At 37.9% G+C, this 18,760-nt stretch overlaps 1 protein-coding gene across 4 annotated transcripts in view; it reads right to left on the bottom strand.

Annotated features, from left to right (window-relative positions):
* The window catches only part of FANCC (FA complementation group C), a 305,355-nt gene that overhangs the window by 175,757 nt on the left and 110,838 nt on the right, over positions 1 to 18,760 (bottom strand). For 3 of the 4 annotated variants that reach the window (XM_045193745.2, XM_053925235.1, XM_045193744.2), the window contains exons 3-4: positions 17,955 to 18,039; positions 4,669 to 4,763 (exon numbers count right to left, since the gene is read on the bottom strand). In XM_045193745.2, coding sequence (XP_045049680.2) covers positions 4,669 to 4,763; positions 17,955 to 18,039 — 180 coding nt within the window. The remainder of the gene's footprint in view (positions 1 to 4,668; positions 4,764 to 17,954; positions 18,040 to 18,760) is intronic. The other variant, XM_045193748.2, reaches the window with a different exon arrangement.

Here is an 18,760-nt window from a genome sequence, read left to right as displayed (position 1 = left end):
GGACCCCTTCACCCATTTCCCCCACCCCTAGCAATTACCAATCTATTCTCTTCATCTATGAGCTTGTTTTTTTTCTTATTCCACACAGAAATGAACTTGTATGGTATTTGTCTTTCTCTGACATTTCACTTAGGATAATGCCCTCTAGACCAACCATGTTGTTGGAAATAGGCTGAATAACAAACATTCACTGCACATATACATCACATTTCTTTATCCAATCATCCAATGATGGACACCTAGCTTGCTTCCATATCTAGTCTATTTAAATAATGCTGTCTTTAGGTCCACTCCTGAATCCTCAGCCTCTGTCACAGCAGTTGGTAAACAGTAGATGCTCAAAAGGTATCTGTTCAATGGATTCCCCAGTAAAACTAAGTTTTTCAAGAACCAAGTATTCCAAGAAGATGTAAAAGAGTCCTGTAACTTTAACCAGCCTCTACGAGGGGTGTCCAACCTGCGGTGTGTGGGCCTCGTGAAGCTCAGGATGGCTGTGAATGTGACCCAACACAAAATCATAAATTTACTTAAAATATTATGAGTATTTTTGTGATTATGTGTTGCAATGTATTTAATGTATGGCCCAAGACAACTCTTCTTCTAGTGTGGTGCAGAGACACCAAAAGGCTGGACACCACTCTGAGTCGAAACTATAAGACTAGTCACTGAGGTACTGTCGTATAACAGCACATTTGCAATTACCAGTAAAACTCAAAAAAACACATTGTACTAATACATTTCCAGCATAACATATTAACATATGCTAACATATGGTTAGCATAAAACAGAATTTTTATTTCTTTTCTGTTCTAAAAATACAACTCATACAACTTGGTCTAACGTTTTCAAATTTAATAATTATTCTGAATTTTTAGTGAATTTGACAATTTACAGAAGAAATTCTAGGTATTTCACTCAGGCTGTTTCAGTCACACTTGTGATATTCTAGGAACACAGAATAACCCAAGATTTTATAACCACAATTACAACAGCATTATACATACCAGGCACTAAATAAATGCTCATTAAATAAAACTAATGAATACTGAAATATGGCTTGTTATATAATTTTCAGAAGGATTTGTATGACAAGTTATGTATCCTTAACATGTAATATGCCACTCTGTAACTTTTATGGTGAAAGTATCACTTCTAAACTGAAAGAAAGTATACCCAAGACATGTACAAGAAAGAATACCCAAGATGTACAACTGATTCATACACCAACAAGTATCTTCTATCTTGCTGCATTTATGGTCAACCTTGTGATTATGCAGGTACTGATTTGTGATAGGTATATGCAATTAGCTTGCTAATACTTAAATAGTTAATATTATCCTAGATATCTTTTTAATCAGTTAATATTAGGGGCTTGTCTAGTACAACAAGAAGGAAAACTGTTTTCCTGGTCTCCTATGTCCTCAACCTCTTCCTACCAGTGCTTTCTTAGAATTCTATTCAGTTCTTTTTCAATTTCAATCAACTCATTTCTATGTTCCAGTCTGACTACCATCTCCTCTGTCTCTTGTTTCTTGAAAGAGTAATAAAAATTTATCATCTCCACTTCCTTATCTCCCCATCATTTCTCAATCTGTAGCAATCTGGCTACTTTCCTCAATCTCCCATTAACCTATTCTCACCAAGGTCATTCCTCCTAGTGGCTAAATCCAGGTAGTGCTTTTCAATCCTTAACTTGCCTTATGCTCTGCAGCGGCCCTGTCTAATACAGTGACCACTATTCATACATATAGCTACCAAGCACTTCAAATATCCTGAGTATAAATAATTTGGGTATGTGAACCTCATGAAATCAAAATACAGACCAAGAATTTCTGATGAAAATTTAGCATCTAAATTAAGATGTAACATGTAGATATAAGCGTAAGTGTAACATACACACTGGATTTCAGTGACTTAGTATGAAAAACAGTCTATAAAACAATCTCAATAATTTTTATATTAATTTTATGTTGAAATTAGTATTTTGATATATTGGGTTGAATAACATTATTAAAATTAATTTCACCTATTTCTTTTTATGGTTCTTAAAGCAGCTACTGGAAAATTTTAAACGGTCTATGTATTATTTTATTTCTATCGAACACTATAGCATTAGATATTAGAATGACTGTTACTCCTTCCTTCTTGAAATGCTGCTGCTATTACCTCCTCTTACTTCTTTGACGCCACCCCCCCCTACCATTTTTAGTATGCAGTGTAGCTTATTCTTCCATGCACTCCTTAAATGTCAGCGGCTCTCAAGGTTGTCCTGAGGTCCTTTCTAGGTACTCTCCCTGGGTGATCTCACTCTCACCCAAGGCTTCCACTATTCCCTTACACTGAGGACTACAAACCCTTCACTTGCAAATCAGCTTGCTCTCCTCAGAACGGTTTATTCAGCTGCACTACGTGTAAGCACATCTACACTTAATCTGCCATTACATCTTTTGGATATTCACCTTATTAATATCATAAATCTGGACCCTCTTATCCATTTCATTCAGGTCCTCACAATTTCTCATCTTTACCACTACACTAACTTCCAAAATTCTATCCCTGCCACCTTCTGAATCAATTTCCTTTTGCTGTTAAGTATCTAAAACTCATACCTGGCCATATGACTTCTCTGTTCAAAATACTTTGGTGGTTTCCTCACTGCCTTCAAGATAAAATAAAAACTTCTTATAATCATACATAATTCTTGGTACTTACCTGTCTCTCAGCTTTATGCTTCATCAACAGCCCTATAAAATCCCTACCTCAGGTATGTCTAAGTACCTGTAGTCCCCTGAATGCAACAACTGCTTTCACACCATCATGCTTTCTCTGCACATGCTCTTTCTGATGACAGCAATACCACTCCTAAAACTCTATTCCTGCTCTCCCAGTCAACCTTCAAAACTCAGCTGTGTCATCTCCCCTGGGAAATGTCTCTAAACCCCTAAGTCTGAGCAAGTGTCCCTTCTCTGTGTTACCATCATACCTATTTACAGCTCTACTAATAACCCAATCACACTTCCCTTGGGTGATCTGGCCAGTCCATGAATACCCTGAAGGCAGGAATAAAGTGTTTTTATGGTATTTCCCTGTGTTATACTTAATAAGTACCTATTGATAAACAGACACTACATTATATAGGGGAAACCCACAGAATAAAATATAAGGCTAGAAATTTTTAAATGGACTAATAAAGTCATGATTGAAATAAAGAAAGTTAACCCCCAATAATCCTAGGAAAACTTTAATTAGATGCTCTATGTCAGGATGTTTTGAGTTAGGCAATAGAAAAATATAACCTAAATAATCATTAAAACATCAAACACTCAACAGAAGCAACAATTTAAAACATTAAAGACTAAATATAATTTTCTATTTATTTACCTTGTTTTTCATAACATTTTATCCCTAATTCTACTTATCAGTTCCTTTCTTCAGCTCTTCACATTAATTTTCCTTCCAAGTAAATTCGGCATTCTTTCCTTCCCTCACCCAATCCTTTTCACTTTACTGTCCCTGTCCCTTCTATTCCTCTTTCAACATAACATAAAATTGTAAATATTGTCTTTGTCTTGTTATTAACAATTTTGTATTAAAGAAAAGAACGGTCCAAAAAGCAGTGAATGAAATTATATTGCCAGTCAGGTTGACAGACAAAACCACGTGCATTAATCTGGGTGGGTGAGTTCATAATACTAAGCAGTAATCTGAACCATAGTATACTAAGTGGAGTCTGACAGGCATCGGAGTCCTTGGGGTTACAGAAGCAAGACAGTGGGGTGTAAGAGAAAAGAAAAGATAACTTGCTCAGGGCCTCCACAGCTGAGGGCCTCCACAGCTCAGCCTCACAACGTTCTGCCACTTGTGCCTGCCTTTCAAAAGGAAGCAGAAACAAGACATGGAAAAGCAGGAAGCTGTCGGCTATCTGGAGTAGCACAGTTGAGTAACTAATTTGATGGTGTGAGCAGCAGTACCCAAGAAGCACCATGTGCTAGTCTGAGCATACTGGCCTGTGTGCCAACTAAATACACGAAATAAAGACTACTATTCCCAGGGAACTTCTGAATTTTAGTTTTACTACAGAATACCCTATTTTTCGGACTATAAGACGCACCAGACCATAAGATGCACCTAGGTTTTAGAGGAGGAAAATAGGGATAAAAAAAATGCTCTACCACTGCTGCCCCCACCCCAAAGAGAGCCAGGTAAGCAACATTCGGACTATAAGACGCACCCCATCCCCCAAATTGGGGGGTGCGTCTTATAGTCTGAAAAATATGGTAGATTCTCAGAGAGGCAGAGAAATGCTTAGAGAGGAATTACATAATTACAGTATTTATCCTAGGTTGGTATGGTGAAACAATTTTTTGAAGATTTTTTTGCTAGAGGGAAATAGAGTGCGTTCTTTTAATTACCTGAAAGTAAACTTCCAAAACCACTCAACATTAGGTCTTGTAGGCATAGGGAAGTTCACCTTAAAGACTGATGTCTTACAGAATTCACAAACAAAAATGAAATCTCTTAAGTAACTTTTACACTTGGCAAGATAATGTAACAGCACAGAGTATGTTTGAATTGTTTCTAAAACATCCTAGAAATGTACTGTCAGAGCAGCACCTTTAAAAAATCAATTTAATTCAAAGCAGTACAGGGCAAGATTTACTATCTTACCCGTGTCCAGGAGTTCAGTTTCAATTCTCCAGAATTCCGTGGTTCTTTTTTAATCAGACAACATAAGCACCATATTATAATTTTTTGGCTTTCATCTACAAAAAGAAAAACTATAATGAATAGGTTTAATCAAATAAAATGGAAAGATAATCAGTATAAAAAATTTAAAACATTTTAAGTACAGGAAATATATTAATTATATTTTAGGAAAATCTCAAACTACTAAGTTCACGAACAAAAATCCAGGACTACATGTGAAACTTAACTTTGTGGGTTTTTTTCTTCTTGTGGGTTTGGGATCACGTCTGCTTAGCATTTGTGTGGTCAAATTCCCTTTCTGTTATAGCAGCAATTTTTAAAGCCAAAATAGAATGGTGGAAAGAACTGGGCTTTTCTCAATATCAGTTCTTTATTTCTCATTTTACACCATTTGTAGTTTCAACCATTTTAAGACAACAAAATTGTGATAGGCAGTACTCAATATTCTGACTTAATCTTTCAATTGTCTAATTTGCTAAAATACCTTCACTTGTTAAAAACAAATTCAACAAAAAGATTATTTAATACCAAATAGTTGGATGAAAAAGAAGCCTTTTAACACACTCCTAATTCTTTACTCTAAAATTTAAAACTTTACTAAAAACGTGATGAAAATGCTGAACTTCAAAATCTTATATTTTATAAGAATATCTATTTAGTGAGCCATTTCTTCTTTCTTGTTTGGAAACTGAGCCCATTCCAGCTGGAAATTTTGTAACAAGATTGAAAAGCAAAATGAGGCCTAAAAACTAATGTCAGTTACCTCACCTAGAGCCAAGCAACAATGGATGTTATCACAAGGCCATGGAGGTGAGACTTAGGAAACCAAGCACCTGGAATCAATCCTCTGCAAAATCACCTGATGCCCTTGGTCGGGGGGTAAAAAACTAAATTTTCCTTCTACCCTTCTACATTCTACTATCTAGACTAATAATCAAGTTAACATGAGACATATTAACAGGAGAAAATAACCAAATTTATGATGTATGTACATGTGGCGGGCTCTACAAGAATATGGGACCAGAGGACAAATCTGGCAGTTAAGGCTTATATACCATCTTGAGCTAAACAGAAAGGGGTGGTTATTGTGTGGTGTGAGACTTTAAAGGGCAGGAAGACAATTCACATGGAGATAGAAAAAATAAATGTTTTGTAAGTAAATGTTGGCTGGACTATCTTTCATAATGGGGCACAAAGAGGACTGTGATTAAATGGCCTTAGTGGTTCTCTCCCTGTCTATCACACTTAGTTCATATTAAACTATATTATCTACGATAATAGCACCCTTCCTAGAGCAGGTTCTCTATCTAAATTCTTAAAGTACTTGGGGGGAAGGTCAAAGTTTTTACTTTTTTCCTAAGTCTTTTATTAATTCAACCAGCTTATAATAATCAATATTCCACAAGGCATATTTTTGGCTGGCAAACTCTGCTTCCCCTCACCCTTTACCTTCTTATTTTCTGCCATCTCATAAACACAGCATTTCTAAGGGTTTCATTAACAAGAAATAAGGCAAATGCAAACTACAATAAGCTATCTCTGCATGTTCAACCACACACCAAAAGACACTAATGGTAACTTTTAAACCCATTTTCCCCATAAATATATATAAGCTTATACTCTCCTAATAAATAACATCTCTAAACAAATTTTATCAGAAATTATTCTATGGGATGTTCACTTTTTTCCCTAGTTTTTATGAGCTCAAACACAGCAATGGCTTGCCTGAGATCAACTTATTTCAAGAATCATAATTTAACCTCTAATGATCCTAGGGTTCAGGTGGAACCAATGCCACTGATTAAAAATGTGACTATTGTATGTCCTATCCTTTAAATATATTAGAAGAAATTCCATCTTCATGTCCTAAGTGTCAAGACACATCACATCCAATGATAAGCTTGAGGCAGGACAGAAAGAAGTTGGGAAAAACTCCCAACAAGTAGAATGAGGAAGTAGGATTGGACATCACAGGCCTATAAGCTGCTAGGTAGGTCCTCTAATCAGAATCCCACCTCCATGCATAATCACAGAGACAATGTTTATGGCAGGAAACTTCTGCAGTGGTTGTTGAGTTCAATAACAACTAGCACTGACTAAAATGAGATCAATCCAAAAAGGAAGAAAAATTGACCAGAGACTGATCTCAAGTTCATTATAGTGAAAACAGAGAGCACAAGTAGAAGGGGAGCCAGGGGGATGAATGCCATCACACTTCTGAGGCAGGAGATAGGAAGGAGGAAACTCTGGAGGTGCCCCAGGGCTAAGATAAAGGACATCAATATAGGACAGAGACCCTGTCTGAAAACCAGTTGTTCCCACTTTCTGGAAAAGTGCTAAATCATGGTGAATCATAAATGTACCTGCACAGAAGATGCTACATGATCCCTGCTTCATTATAATAGCATTAAAATAAATTAATATTCTATGACCCCCTTCCCTAGGGCCAATCAAGGAAAATCATGGGAGACCACATGTGCAGTAGGTTTAAAGTAATATAACTATTTGTACGTGCCCAATCAAAGCCTGCCAAAACTACCAGGGAAATATCTGCCCTATAGAAATAGAATTCTGAAAAAAGCCGGAAGATGGAGGCAAGGTAGCTGGGAGTGGAGTCCACTTCCCCCAGCACATGGGTGAAACCCCTAGCTGATCTTCTGAGGAACAGAGCGAACAGCCAATGGTATTCCAGCATATATGAAGATTGGAGACCAAAAATTGTAGAGGACATTGAAAATTCAGACGGTAAGAACAGTGCTTAAGGACAATAAGTCCCCTGGAACTGGCACTGGACCAGGGCAAAGCACCAGGGCCAGCGCCCACCAGTGCCAGTGGGTCTACTACAAGATTCTTTGGAGAGAGCCAGGCTGGGCTGTGTGAGAGGCCAGGTGCTTGTTTGGACCAGGGGGCTTCAATAGGAGGAATTTCTAAAAAAGAAAAAGGGAAAAAAGAGGCACTCAGCAGCTGTCTGGAGAATTCTCCAGAGCAGCTGCTGACCTCCTATACCCCCACCCCCGAGCCCTTGACAGGGCACCCCGACCAGGAGCCCTGCTGCCAAAGGCACCACATCAGAACACTTCAATTTAACCAGCAGAGGCTAACAACAAGTGTCTCACAAACAATGGGAAGACAAAGAAACAATCCCCAAATAAAAGGAAAGGAGGAAGCCTCAGAAACAATATTAAATGAAATAGAGGCAAGTCAACTGTCATATACTGAGTTCAAAGCAATGTAATAAGGAAGCTCAATGAGCTCACAGAGAATTGCCAAAAACTACACGGAAAAAACAATGAACTCGGTCCAAACTATATCAACATGAAAAAGGAAATAGAAAACATCAAGGGCCAAGAAGAAACGAAGAATACAATTTCTGAACTGAAGAACAGAGAGGAAGGAATCAAAAGCAGGCTCGATGAAGCAGAGGATAGGATCAGAGAACTGGAGAACAAGGTAGGAAAAAAACACCCAGAAAGAGCAAAAAAAGGAAAAGAGGCTCAGAAAAAATGAAGAGGATTAACGAGAACATGAAACATAATAATATCTGTATAATAGGGATACCAAAAGGAGAAGAACAACAAGGGATAGAAAACCTGTTTGGAAAAGTAATGATGGAAAACTTCCCTGATCTGATGAGAGAAAGACACGCAAATCCAGGAAACACAAAGACTCCCAATCAAGAGGAACCCAAAGAGGCCCACTGTAAGACACATCATAATCAAATTGGCAAAATTCCAAGACAAAGAATGGATCTTAAAGGCAGCAAGGGAAAAACAGGAAGTAACATACAAGGGAGCCCCTATAAGTCGAACACCTGACTTCTCAATGGAAACGCTCCAAGCCAGAAGAGAATGACAAGAAATATTCCAAGTAATGAGAACCAGAGGCCTGCAACCAAGACTACTTTACCCAGCAAGGCTCTCAATCAAGATAGAAGGCCAAATAAAGAGCTTCGCAGACAAAAGAAGTCTAAAAGAATACACCTCCACCAAACCAGCTCTGCAAGAGATGTTAAAAGGACTGCTTTAAGGAAAGAAAGGAAAAGAGAGTGTGAGAGAGGAACACAGGTAAGAAAAAATGTCAATGAATAAGTACCTATCAATAATAACCTTAAATGTAAATGGATTAAATGCTCCAATCAAAAGACATAGAATAGCTGAATGGATAAGAAAACATGACCCACATATATGCTGCCTACAAGAGACCCACCTCAGGACAAAAGACCTACACAGACTGAAAGTGAAGAGCTGGAAACAAATATTCCAAGCAAACAGAAAGGGGAAAAAAAGCTGGGGTAGCAATACTCATATCAGACAAAAAAGACTTCAAAAAAAGGGACATAAAGTGAGACTCAGAAGGTCATCTCATAATACTCAAAGGAAGAATCCACCAAGAAGACAAACATTGTAAATATATATGCACCCAACATAGGAGCACCCAAATACATGAAGAAACTCTTGGAGGACTTCAAGAAAGATATTAACAGCGACACAATTATAGTAGGGGACTTTAACACCCCACTGTCAAAAATGGACAGACCTTTCAAACAAAATATCAACAAAGCTATGGTGGCATTGAACACTGCCCTAGATGAAATGGACTTAACTGATATATAAAAAGCCATTCATCCCAAAGAAGCAAAATACACATTCTTTTCAAATGCACATGGAGCATTTTCAAAGACAGACCACACGATAGGACATAAAACAAACCACAACAAGTTCAAGAAAACTGAAATCATATCAAGCGATTTCTCTGACCACAGGGAAATGAAACTAGAAACAACTCTCAAGGACAAACACCCAAAACACTCAAACTCATGGAGATTGAATAGCATGCTATTAAACAATGAATGGGTGAAGAATGAGATTCGGGAACAAATCAAAAAGTTTCTGGAACAAATGAAAACAAACTCACAACAACCGAAAACTTATGGGACACAGCGAAGGCAGTCCTGAGAGGAAAGTTCATAGCGATACAGGCCCACCTAAAACAGATAGAAACATTTCAAACAAACAACCTAACCCTACACCTACAAGAACTCGAGGAACAACAACAAAGACAGCCCAGAGCAAGTAGAAGGAAGGAAATAACGAACAGCAGAGCAGAGTTAAATGACATAGAAATTAAATGCACAATTCTAAGGATCAATGAATCCAGGAGCTGGTTCTTTGAAAAGATAAACAAAATTGACAAGCCTTTAAGCAAGCTCATCAAGAAAAAAAGAGAGAGGACCCAAATAAACACAATCAGAAATGAAAGAGGAGAGACAACAACTGATACCAGAGAAATACAAAGGATTGTAAGAAATTACTATGAAGAACTATATGCCAAGAAACGTGAAAACCTAGATGAAATGGACAAATTTCTAGAAAAATATAATCTTCCAGAACTCAGTGAAGAAGCAGAAAGCCTGAACAGACCAATAACAGCAGATGAAATTGAATCAGTAATAAAAAAAACTCCCAACACACAAAAGCCCTGGACCAGATGGTTTCACAGGAGAATTCTACAAAGCATTTAAGGAAGAGATAACTCCTATCCTTCACAGACTATTCCAAAAAATCCAAACCGATGGAAGACTCCCAAACTCTTTTTATGAAGCCAGCATCATCCTAATCCCAAAACCAGATAAAGACAGAACAAAGAAAGAAAACTTCAGGCCAATATCGCTGATGAACATAGACGCTAAAATCCTCAACAAAATATTGGCAAACCACATCCAGCAATACATTAAAAAGATCATATACCATGACCAAGTGGGATTCACCCCAGGGATGCAAGGATGGGACAATATTTGCAAATCAATAAATGTAATACACCACATAAACAAAATCAAAGACAAAAACCACATGATCCTATCAATAGATGTGGAAAAAGCATTTGATAAGGTACAGCACCCATTTCTGATAAAAACACTAAGCAGGGTGGGAATACAGGGAGCATACATAATAAAGGCTATATATGAGAGACCTACAGCCAACATCATACTCAATGGACAAAAACTTAGAGCTTTCCCACTAAGATCAGGAACAAGACAAGGATGCCCTCTCTCACCACTCCTATTCAACATAGTACTAGAAGTCCTAGCCACAGCAATCAGACAGGAAAAAACAATAAAAGGCATCCAAATTGGAAAGGAGGAAATGAAACTGTCACTGTTTGCAGATGACATGATAGTGTACATGGAAAATCCTATAGACTCCGCCAAAAAACAGCTCGACCTAATAAATGAATTTGGCAAATCAGCTGGATACAAAGTCAATATCCAGAAATCAAAGGCATTTTTGTACACTAACAATGAAACAGCAGAAGCAAAAATCAGGAAAAAATCCCATTTGATATAGCAACAAGAAAAATAAAGTACCTAGGAATAAACCTAACCAAGGAGCTAAAAGACCTGTACTCAGAAAACTATACAACACTGAAGAAAGAAATTAAGGAAGAAACAAACAAATGGAAACACATATCATGTTCATGGATCAGAAAAATTAACATCATGAAAATGGCCATACTTCCCAAAGCGATTTATAGATTCAATGCAATCCCTATTAGAGTACCCATGACATATTTCACAGATACAGAACAAACACTTCAAAAATGTATGTGAAACCAAAAATGACTCCAAATAGCTGCTGCAATTTTGAGAAAGAAGGGCAAAGTAGGAGGGATCACAATACCTGATATCAAACTGTATTACAAGTCCACACTAACCAAAACAGCCTGGTACTGGCATAAAAACAGGCACATAGACCAATGGAACAGAACAGAGAGCCCAGAAACAAACCCATGGCTCTATGGTCAATTAGTTTTCGACAAAGGCAGGAGCATATAAATGGAGTAAAAACAGCCTCTTCATTAAATGGTGTTGGGAGAGCTGGACAGCTACATGTAAAAAAATCAAACTTGAGCACCAACTTACACCATACACAAAAAGAAACTCAAAGTGGATAAAAGACTTAAATGTAAGTCATGACAGCATTAAAGTCCTAGAGGAGAATATAGGCAGCAAAATCTCAGATATTTCACACTGCAGTGTTTTCACTGCTTTGTCCCCTAGAGCAAGGGACATAAAGGAAAGAATAAACAAATGGGATCTCATCCAGATAAAAAGCTTCTGCATGGCTAAAGAAAACAGTACTAAAATAAAAAGAGAACCAACAGTATGGGAAAACATATTTGCCAAGATACCTCAGACAAGGGTCTGATCTCCAAAATAGATAAAGAACTCACAGGACTCCATTCTAAGAAGACAAGCAACCCAATTAAAAAATGGGCAAAGGACTTGGACACTTCTCCAAGGAGGACATACAGAGAGTCCAGAGACATATGAAAAGAAGCTCAGCATCACTAGCCATCAGAGAGATGCAAATTGAAACCACAATGAGATACCACCTAACACCGGTCAGAATGGCCATCATAACCAAAGTAACAAACAACAAGTGTTGGAGAGGATGTGGAGAAAAGGGAACCCTAGTGCACTGTTGGTGGGATTGCAGACTGGTGCTACCACTATGGAAAACAATTTGGAATTTCCTCAGAAAACTAAAAATGGAACTGCCTTTTGACCTGGCAATTCCACTGCTAGGGTTATGTCCTAAGAACCCTGAAACACCAATCCAAAAGAACCTATGCACCCCAATGTTCATAGCAGCACAATTTTCAATAACCAAGTGCTAGAAGCAACTATGTGGGGAACTGTTCCAAGCAAGGGAAATGTGGCTCAGCCCCCACTTGGAAAAGACAGTGGGGAGCGAGGCTGGCGGGAGGACCCACATCCATGGATAGGTTCTCCAGTGGGAAATCAGGCCTGCATTGTACCTAGACTGCTATGAGACTTGCTCTTGCTAAAACTCCCTCACCCTGAGTTAGCAAATGTTTACTGAGTATCTTTATCTTCCCAAAATCTGAGCTAGACCTTCCAGGTATGGAGCATAACCTGGTTTTGACCATTTCTCCCTTTGCATTGCAAATATCCTTCTTTGATGTATTCAGTGACATCCTCTCCTTTGTTTGCAAAAGATAACCACCCAAAACAAACCTATGCATCTGAGGACCATCTTTGATGTAAGGGGCCTAGAAAAACAATAAAAGCCTGTCAAGGCAAGGGTCGGGGTGCTGTCCTCTTGAGAGAGTGGCTGTGCCGCCCCTTTTTCTCCACAGGATTTCTGTAGTCCGTGTGTATTTGTATATTGCAACCACAACACCGGATCCTGCGGGCCAGGATCCGCATCAAACTTAGGTGCCCATCAGTAAATGAATGGATCAAAAAGAGTACTATGGTACTCTTACACAATGGAATTCTATGCAGCAGAAAGAAAGATCTCCTACCCTTTTCAACAGCATGCACGGAACTGGAAAGCATTATGCTAAGCAAAATAAGCTAGGCAGTGAAAGATAAATACCATATGATCTTACCTTTAACAGGAACCTAATCAACAAGACAAACACAGAAGCAAAATATAACCAAAGACACTGAAATTGAGAACAGGCTGATAGTGACCAGAGGGGAGAGGGGAGAGGGGAGGGAATTTCAGGGGGAAAAGGGTGAAGGGTTTGTAGGAACAATTACAAGGGACACATGGACAAATAATGGGGGGGTGGAAATGGGAAGGAGGTAGGGAGGGCTGGGGGTTAGGGTAGGGTGGGGGGAAAAGGCAGAGAACTGTACTTGAACAACAATAAAATTTTTTAAAAAAAGAAAAGAATAGAATCCTTCCAGCCCCTGAGTTCAATCTCTGCTCAAAATCCATGTCTATATGCTGTGGAGTATACTATCACTTAATAAATCTGCTCTCTCTCTTTCTACTATAAACTCTCTGTGTGTTCGGTTCATTCTTTGTCCATGATCAGCAAGAACCTGTGCCCACCTGTGACACCTTCATAACAGACCATATTAGTAATAAGACTACCCTCCAAACCTGAAGGCAGAGATATAATTTGGTACCACAAAGTTCAGAAACTGAAAACACATAAAATCCCAGGAACTGACTGACTGCGGGGCCCAACTCAGTCATGAGTTGCTAACGTCCACTGGGATGTGCATTTTCGCTTCTTTCCCAGAGGTTCCCTGTGAAACATGCAACTAGGGGGCAGTGGGCAGCGGGAGCCAATTCCAGGCTCAATCCCTGATCTAGTCTCCAGAAACCTATGTTCTGACCTCTTTCTTTACCTACCTAAATAAAATTTGCTTTTTCTCTCACTCAGATTTGTTCTTGAATTCTTTCCTCCACAGGTCAAGAGCCTGGAGGTCCCGGACCATGCTTGGGTAGAACCCCAGCTCGGAACCAGTGCAATGACAAGGAGCTTCTGGGTTAAAAAGAATACAACCTAGAGGGGCGCATTTCAAAAACTTAGACATCCAACACCAAAAAAAAAAAAGAAAAGAAAAGAATAGAAAAGAAAAAGAAAAAGAAAGAAAAGAAGAAGAGAAAAACAAAGAAAATGTTAATTTATGGAGATTAAATCTAAAAAAATCCCAAAGATGGTAGTTTCTCCCAGGTGTTTAGAGATTCCACACATTTAGTTCAAGTGTATTTATTTCTCTCTCTCTCTCTCTAACAGAAAAAGAAAAGCCAAAGACCCTTTCACTCAGCCTTTAGCAAGTGGCTTCCCTAGCCCAGAGCCAATGCATTGAAATACACTGTAATGTGCTGCTAGTGAGTTTACTTTATTTTAGAAATTTACAGATGCAAGCCATCACCTCTTGTTCGTGAGTGTCACAGGCATGCTAGAGAAGATGCCATCTGTCAGGATTCACCCTGAAGGCCCTGACTTTGGGAATGGAATATTCAACCAAACAATTAAGTGAGATGGGGACAGTTACTGATAGCAGATCTTAGTGCAAATCTGGATTCTGTAAAAGAGTGGAAGGGAAAAAAATATACCAACATATATTTGACCCCTAATATTTTACTTTTTGATATCTTGAACTAAAATTTCAAATAAAAGCTAAATTAATCCTTTAAATTTTAATTTTATAGTTTAAATGTATAAATGCAGCATTTAAAAAAAATTTTTAGAGAGAGGGGAAGGAAGACAGAAAGAGAGGGAGAGAAACATCAATGTGTGGTTGCACCTTACATGTCCCCCTACTGGGGACCTGGCCTGCAAGCCAGGCATGTGCCCTGATTGGGAACTGAACCGGCGACCCTTTGCTTTGCAGTCCGGCACTCTAACCACTGAGCCACACCAGCCAAGGCTAACTGCAGCATTTTTGGAAACAATAAATATTCATTGTTTTTAGCTGCCAAGTTCAGGGTCAAGTTGTTACACAGCAATAGGTATAAAATAATGAGAAAGAGAGGTTATAGCTGTTATGTTTAATTAGGAGAGCAGAGCTAGAATCAAGGATTCCAAGGAGGTAAAAACAGTAATTTCATGCAGGGAACACCACTGAATAAAAGAGTGTCCTCTCCCTTTCTGTTATTATCTACTTTGTCTCCTTGTGGTGTCTTTTCATTTCCAAATACTTCTTCCTTCTTTATTGTCCTTATTTCTGATCCTATTCTCACTTAATATTATGGGAGACTTCCTTCCTTGATGGAAATTGTTTACTTTTACTGTATTTACAAAATAATTTTGATATCGTAAAAAAAAAAATCCTTTCCTAAAAGAAAATGCCCAACCAGTGAAAGAACAGCATAAAGGCAAGATGGAGTTCTTCTGTTCCTGTCAGTCTTCTCTATGAGCTTAGAATCAAAGGTGTACCTCAAACAGGAAACTGAAATTTAATGGGCAGTTCAAAAGGTGACAAAGAATTGAAGAGATGGAGAATTTGTTTCCAGTTGTCAAAGGGAGCCAATATAATGAGGATAAGGTGCTAAGGAAAGATGACAGACTGATACAACTTTAAGGCCACAGAGATAAAAATCAATCAAGCCTCTTACGTTTACAGACAGGGAATCAGAAACCCAGAGAGTCCCATAGCTAGTCTTAGAAAATCCCATCTCATCTACTGTCCTCTAAGAGTCAGCCCCAGCAGGAACTCCCTTGTAAAATTCTCCTTCCTCTCACCTTCTTTTTCAGACTTCTGGTCTCTTTTCTCCCTAACTGGAAAGTAAGCAGAATTTGTGATCCGTGTTTTCTTTGGCCTTGGCATACAAAAAAAAAATCAGTAAATGTCTGTCCAGTGAATATAAACATTCAGATGCAGCTGGTAAAGCCAGGACTGGAAAAGCCAGGACTGGAAAAGCCAGGACTGGAAGCATTCAACCACAATGGTGTGATCCATGAGGGGGCTGGGGGTTGTTAGATCATTACAACAATGCGGATTTTAGAAGAGTGGGCTCCTGGCTCTTATTAGCTTTGTATTCTGGAGTAAGTGACTTATCTAGTCTAATCCATAATTATGTTTTCTGCAAGACTATCATCAAGAACTCAATTAGATCCACTATGCAATCCAAAGAGACCAGTGCCCAGCACAGAGTGAGCAATACCTCTCGTTCTACTCCTTTTATTCAATAACACAAACTTTCCCACAGTTTAACACTCTGAATTAGGAATGTGTCCTATACAAACAATGTACAATTAAAAGGCATACCATTTTTTTCTAAGAAATAGTTATCCAGTCCATGAAGTATCTAACAATGGGTGCATTTGAATGGATGGAATTCAACAGTTTCTTTTCCTTTTTTCTTCCATCAGTATCATCAGCCTAGCTCAATATTTTTCAAACTTTTGGTCATGACCAATCAGTAGATTGCAAAATTAGTTTTGGGTCAGGAAGACCATTTTTAAAATAGCAAAGTGAATATGGATTGCACTTAATAAAAATAGGCATTCTTTACTGAACTGTGTGTATGTGCATGTGTATGTATTTATGTGTCTAATAATATGTGAACATATGCATATAAACATTTACATATGCACAGAAAATGTATTTATGGTCAAAGGTGTTTGAGAAACACTGGCATGGCTAAAATACATAAATATAGGACAGGTAAGTGTGGCAAATACAGTGATGGCTGTAGAATGATGCGTTTGCCATTTCGGATCAAGTATTTGAACAAGCTTAGTGGTTTGGGGAAGGAAGAATCAACTCAAGGGGAGGAAGAAGTAAGAGGCCTAAGTGGAGAGGAAGAGGAATAGATAGATGAAAGTGGGGACCTGAGTGTGTTCGATGCAGCCATGCATGGACACTCACAGGACCGAATGCTGATGTTGTCCCTTTCCCACCTAGTTCATGTTCTTATAACAACTTAGGACAGGCTAGGAGAGAGAAACTGTATAATTCTTTAAAACATCAAAGAGAAATATTAATTTTATTTTTATTCTAATATCATGTTATAAATCAGTCTTTGACTAAAAAATATGAAAAGTAAGTAAATATTATATTAGCTATACTATAGTCAAATCCAGGCAATAAACCTCAACTACGCACCTTCAGATGTGACTGCTCCACCCTACCGTAGGCCTTAGGACAACAAAGACAACTAAAACCACAGTACCTGCTCTTGAAAGGTATTCAGTCTTCCGGAACATCAGATAGGCAAACCAACAATTATAAAACAGTGCAGTGTGGTAATTAAGGGAAATGCTGGCAGCTGTGGAGACACTAAGAGAGGTTCCTAATTCAGTCCCAATAAGGTGATTTAAAATGTTTACAAGGAGGAGAGATGAAAACAGAGTTCCAGACAAAAGGAATTGCATGCCACAGGCCCTAACATCATGTGCCTTCAGGCACAGTTAGTAATTTGACATGGCAACAACGCCTGTGGTATAGTTGTAGAGGACTAAACAGGAAATGAGGCTGGACACAAAGGCAGAAGATCAGTAAAGGAACACCTCCCTCAATATATCCCCAAATTCCTCTTAACCTTGGGTAAAACCAAATTTCATCCCTAAATAATGACAGAGTAATGCAGGATTCACACTCCAAAAAATAATTTTAAACAGGAAAACAGTATGTTAGTTAATACAAACCTGTGAAACCAAAAACTATTTCAATATTATAACCATTTTACACTGAATTATAAAAGTTAGGTCATGATAATCATTGGGGAGTTTCTACCCTCCTGTGCCAGGAATTCTATTTCCTACAGCTCTGTGTGTTGTTTATCTTTACAAACATATATGAATACCAATAAAGGATGTTATCTTTGTAATGGAGCAATAAATACATTTGAAAAGTTGCTTCATGAAATAGAGAAGACAGGTTTATAATTTAAAGCTCTGTATTTTGTTAAACAATGCAAAGATTAAAATTATTACAAGTTTGTGTTTTGAGAGAACATTCTTTTAATTCTTACCATACGCTAAGATAAAAGGATTCCAGCAAGTTTTTGCCAACAGTTGACCAATTGTGGGGAATCTTTCAATGACTGTACTTGAATCCTATAAAAGAAAATTATGTTTTTGTCAGTAAAAGGGCACTATACAACTCAGAAAGACTGAACTGACACTATAGGTAGAAGGAGCTTGAATGCTTCTCATTTAGTATGTATTTAAGAAAAGTAGGAGAAATTGGATGAGAAAAGATCTTTAGGTAGGTTATTCAAATCAAGTTTAACAAGCAACCACCTTCCTTCATCTTTAAACCAGGTCATGAAAACTAAGATACACAACACATTTTAGGTAAAATCAATTTTGTTACAAAATTAACTTTATTTTACTCATACTTAACAGTCAGGAAACACCACTTTATTTAAAAATAACAAAGGCTGAATAATAGTGAAAAGCCATTATGGGTGATTAATGTCTATAATCTCTTATCTTTATCCTGGAGTTTTGTTCTAACATAATAAAAGAAGTTCCTAATTCAGCTTCAGAAAGGCTATTTCAAAGGAGGTTTAGGAGGACAAGAATTCTGGAACTTATAAAAAGAAATAAAAGCAACCAAAGAATAAAGATATATATCTGTGTTCATTACTATTTTGATTACTATATACTAAAGAGCATCAGAATTAGTCTATAACAATCTAAAACCTGAGACATAAAAGACCACCTAAATAGAAAACAGCTTAAGATTTTAAAATACAACGCTATTGTACATTTGGCCCTTTCCCCATTTCTTTACCTTTCACAGAAAGGTCAAAAATAAGACCAAACAGATCAT

Source organism: Desmodus rotundus, chromosome 1, assembly GCF_022682495.2.
Source record: "Desmodus rotundus isolate HL8 chromosome 1, HLdesRot8A.1, whole genome shotgun sequence".
NCBI lineage: Eukaryota > Metazoa > Chordata > Mammalia > Chiroptera > Phyllostomidae > Desmodus > Desmodus rotundus.
The sequence above is the reverse complement of the archived record's forward strand: the minus strand, read 5'-3'. Positions and strand labels throughout refer to the sequence as shown.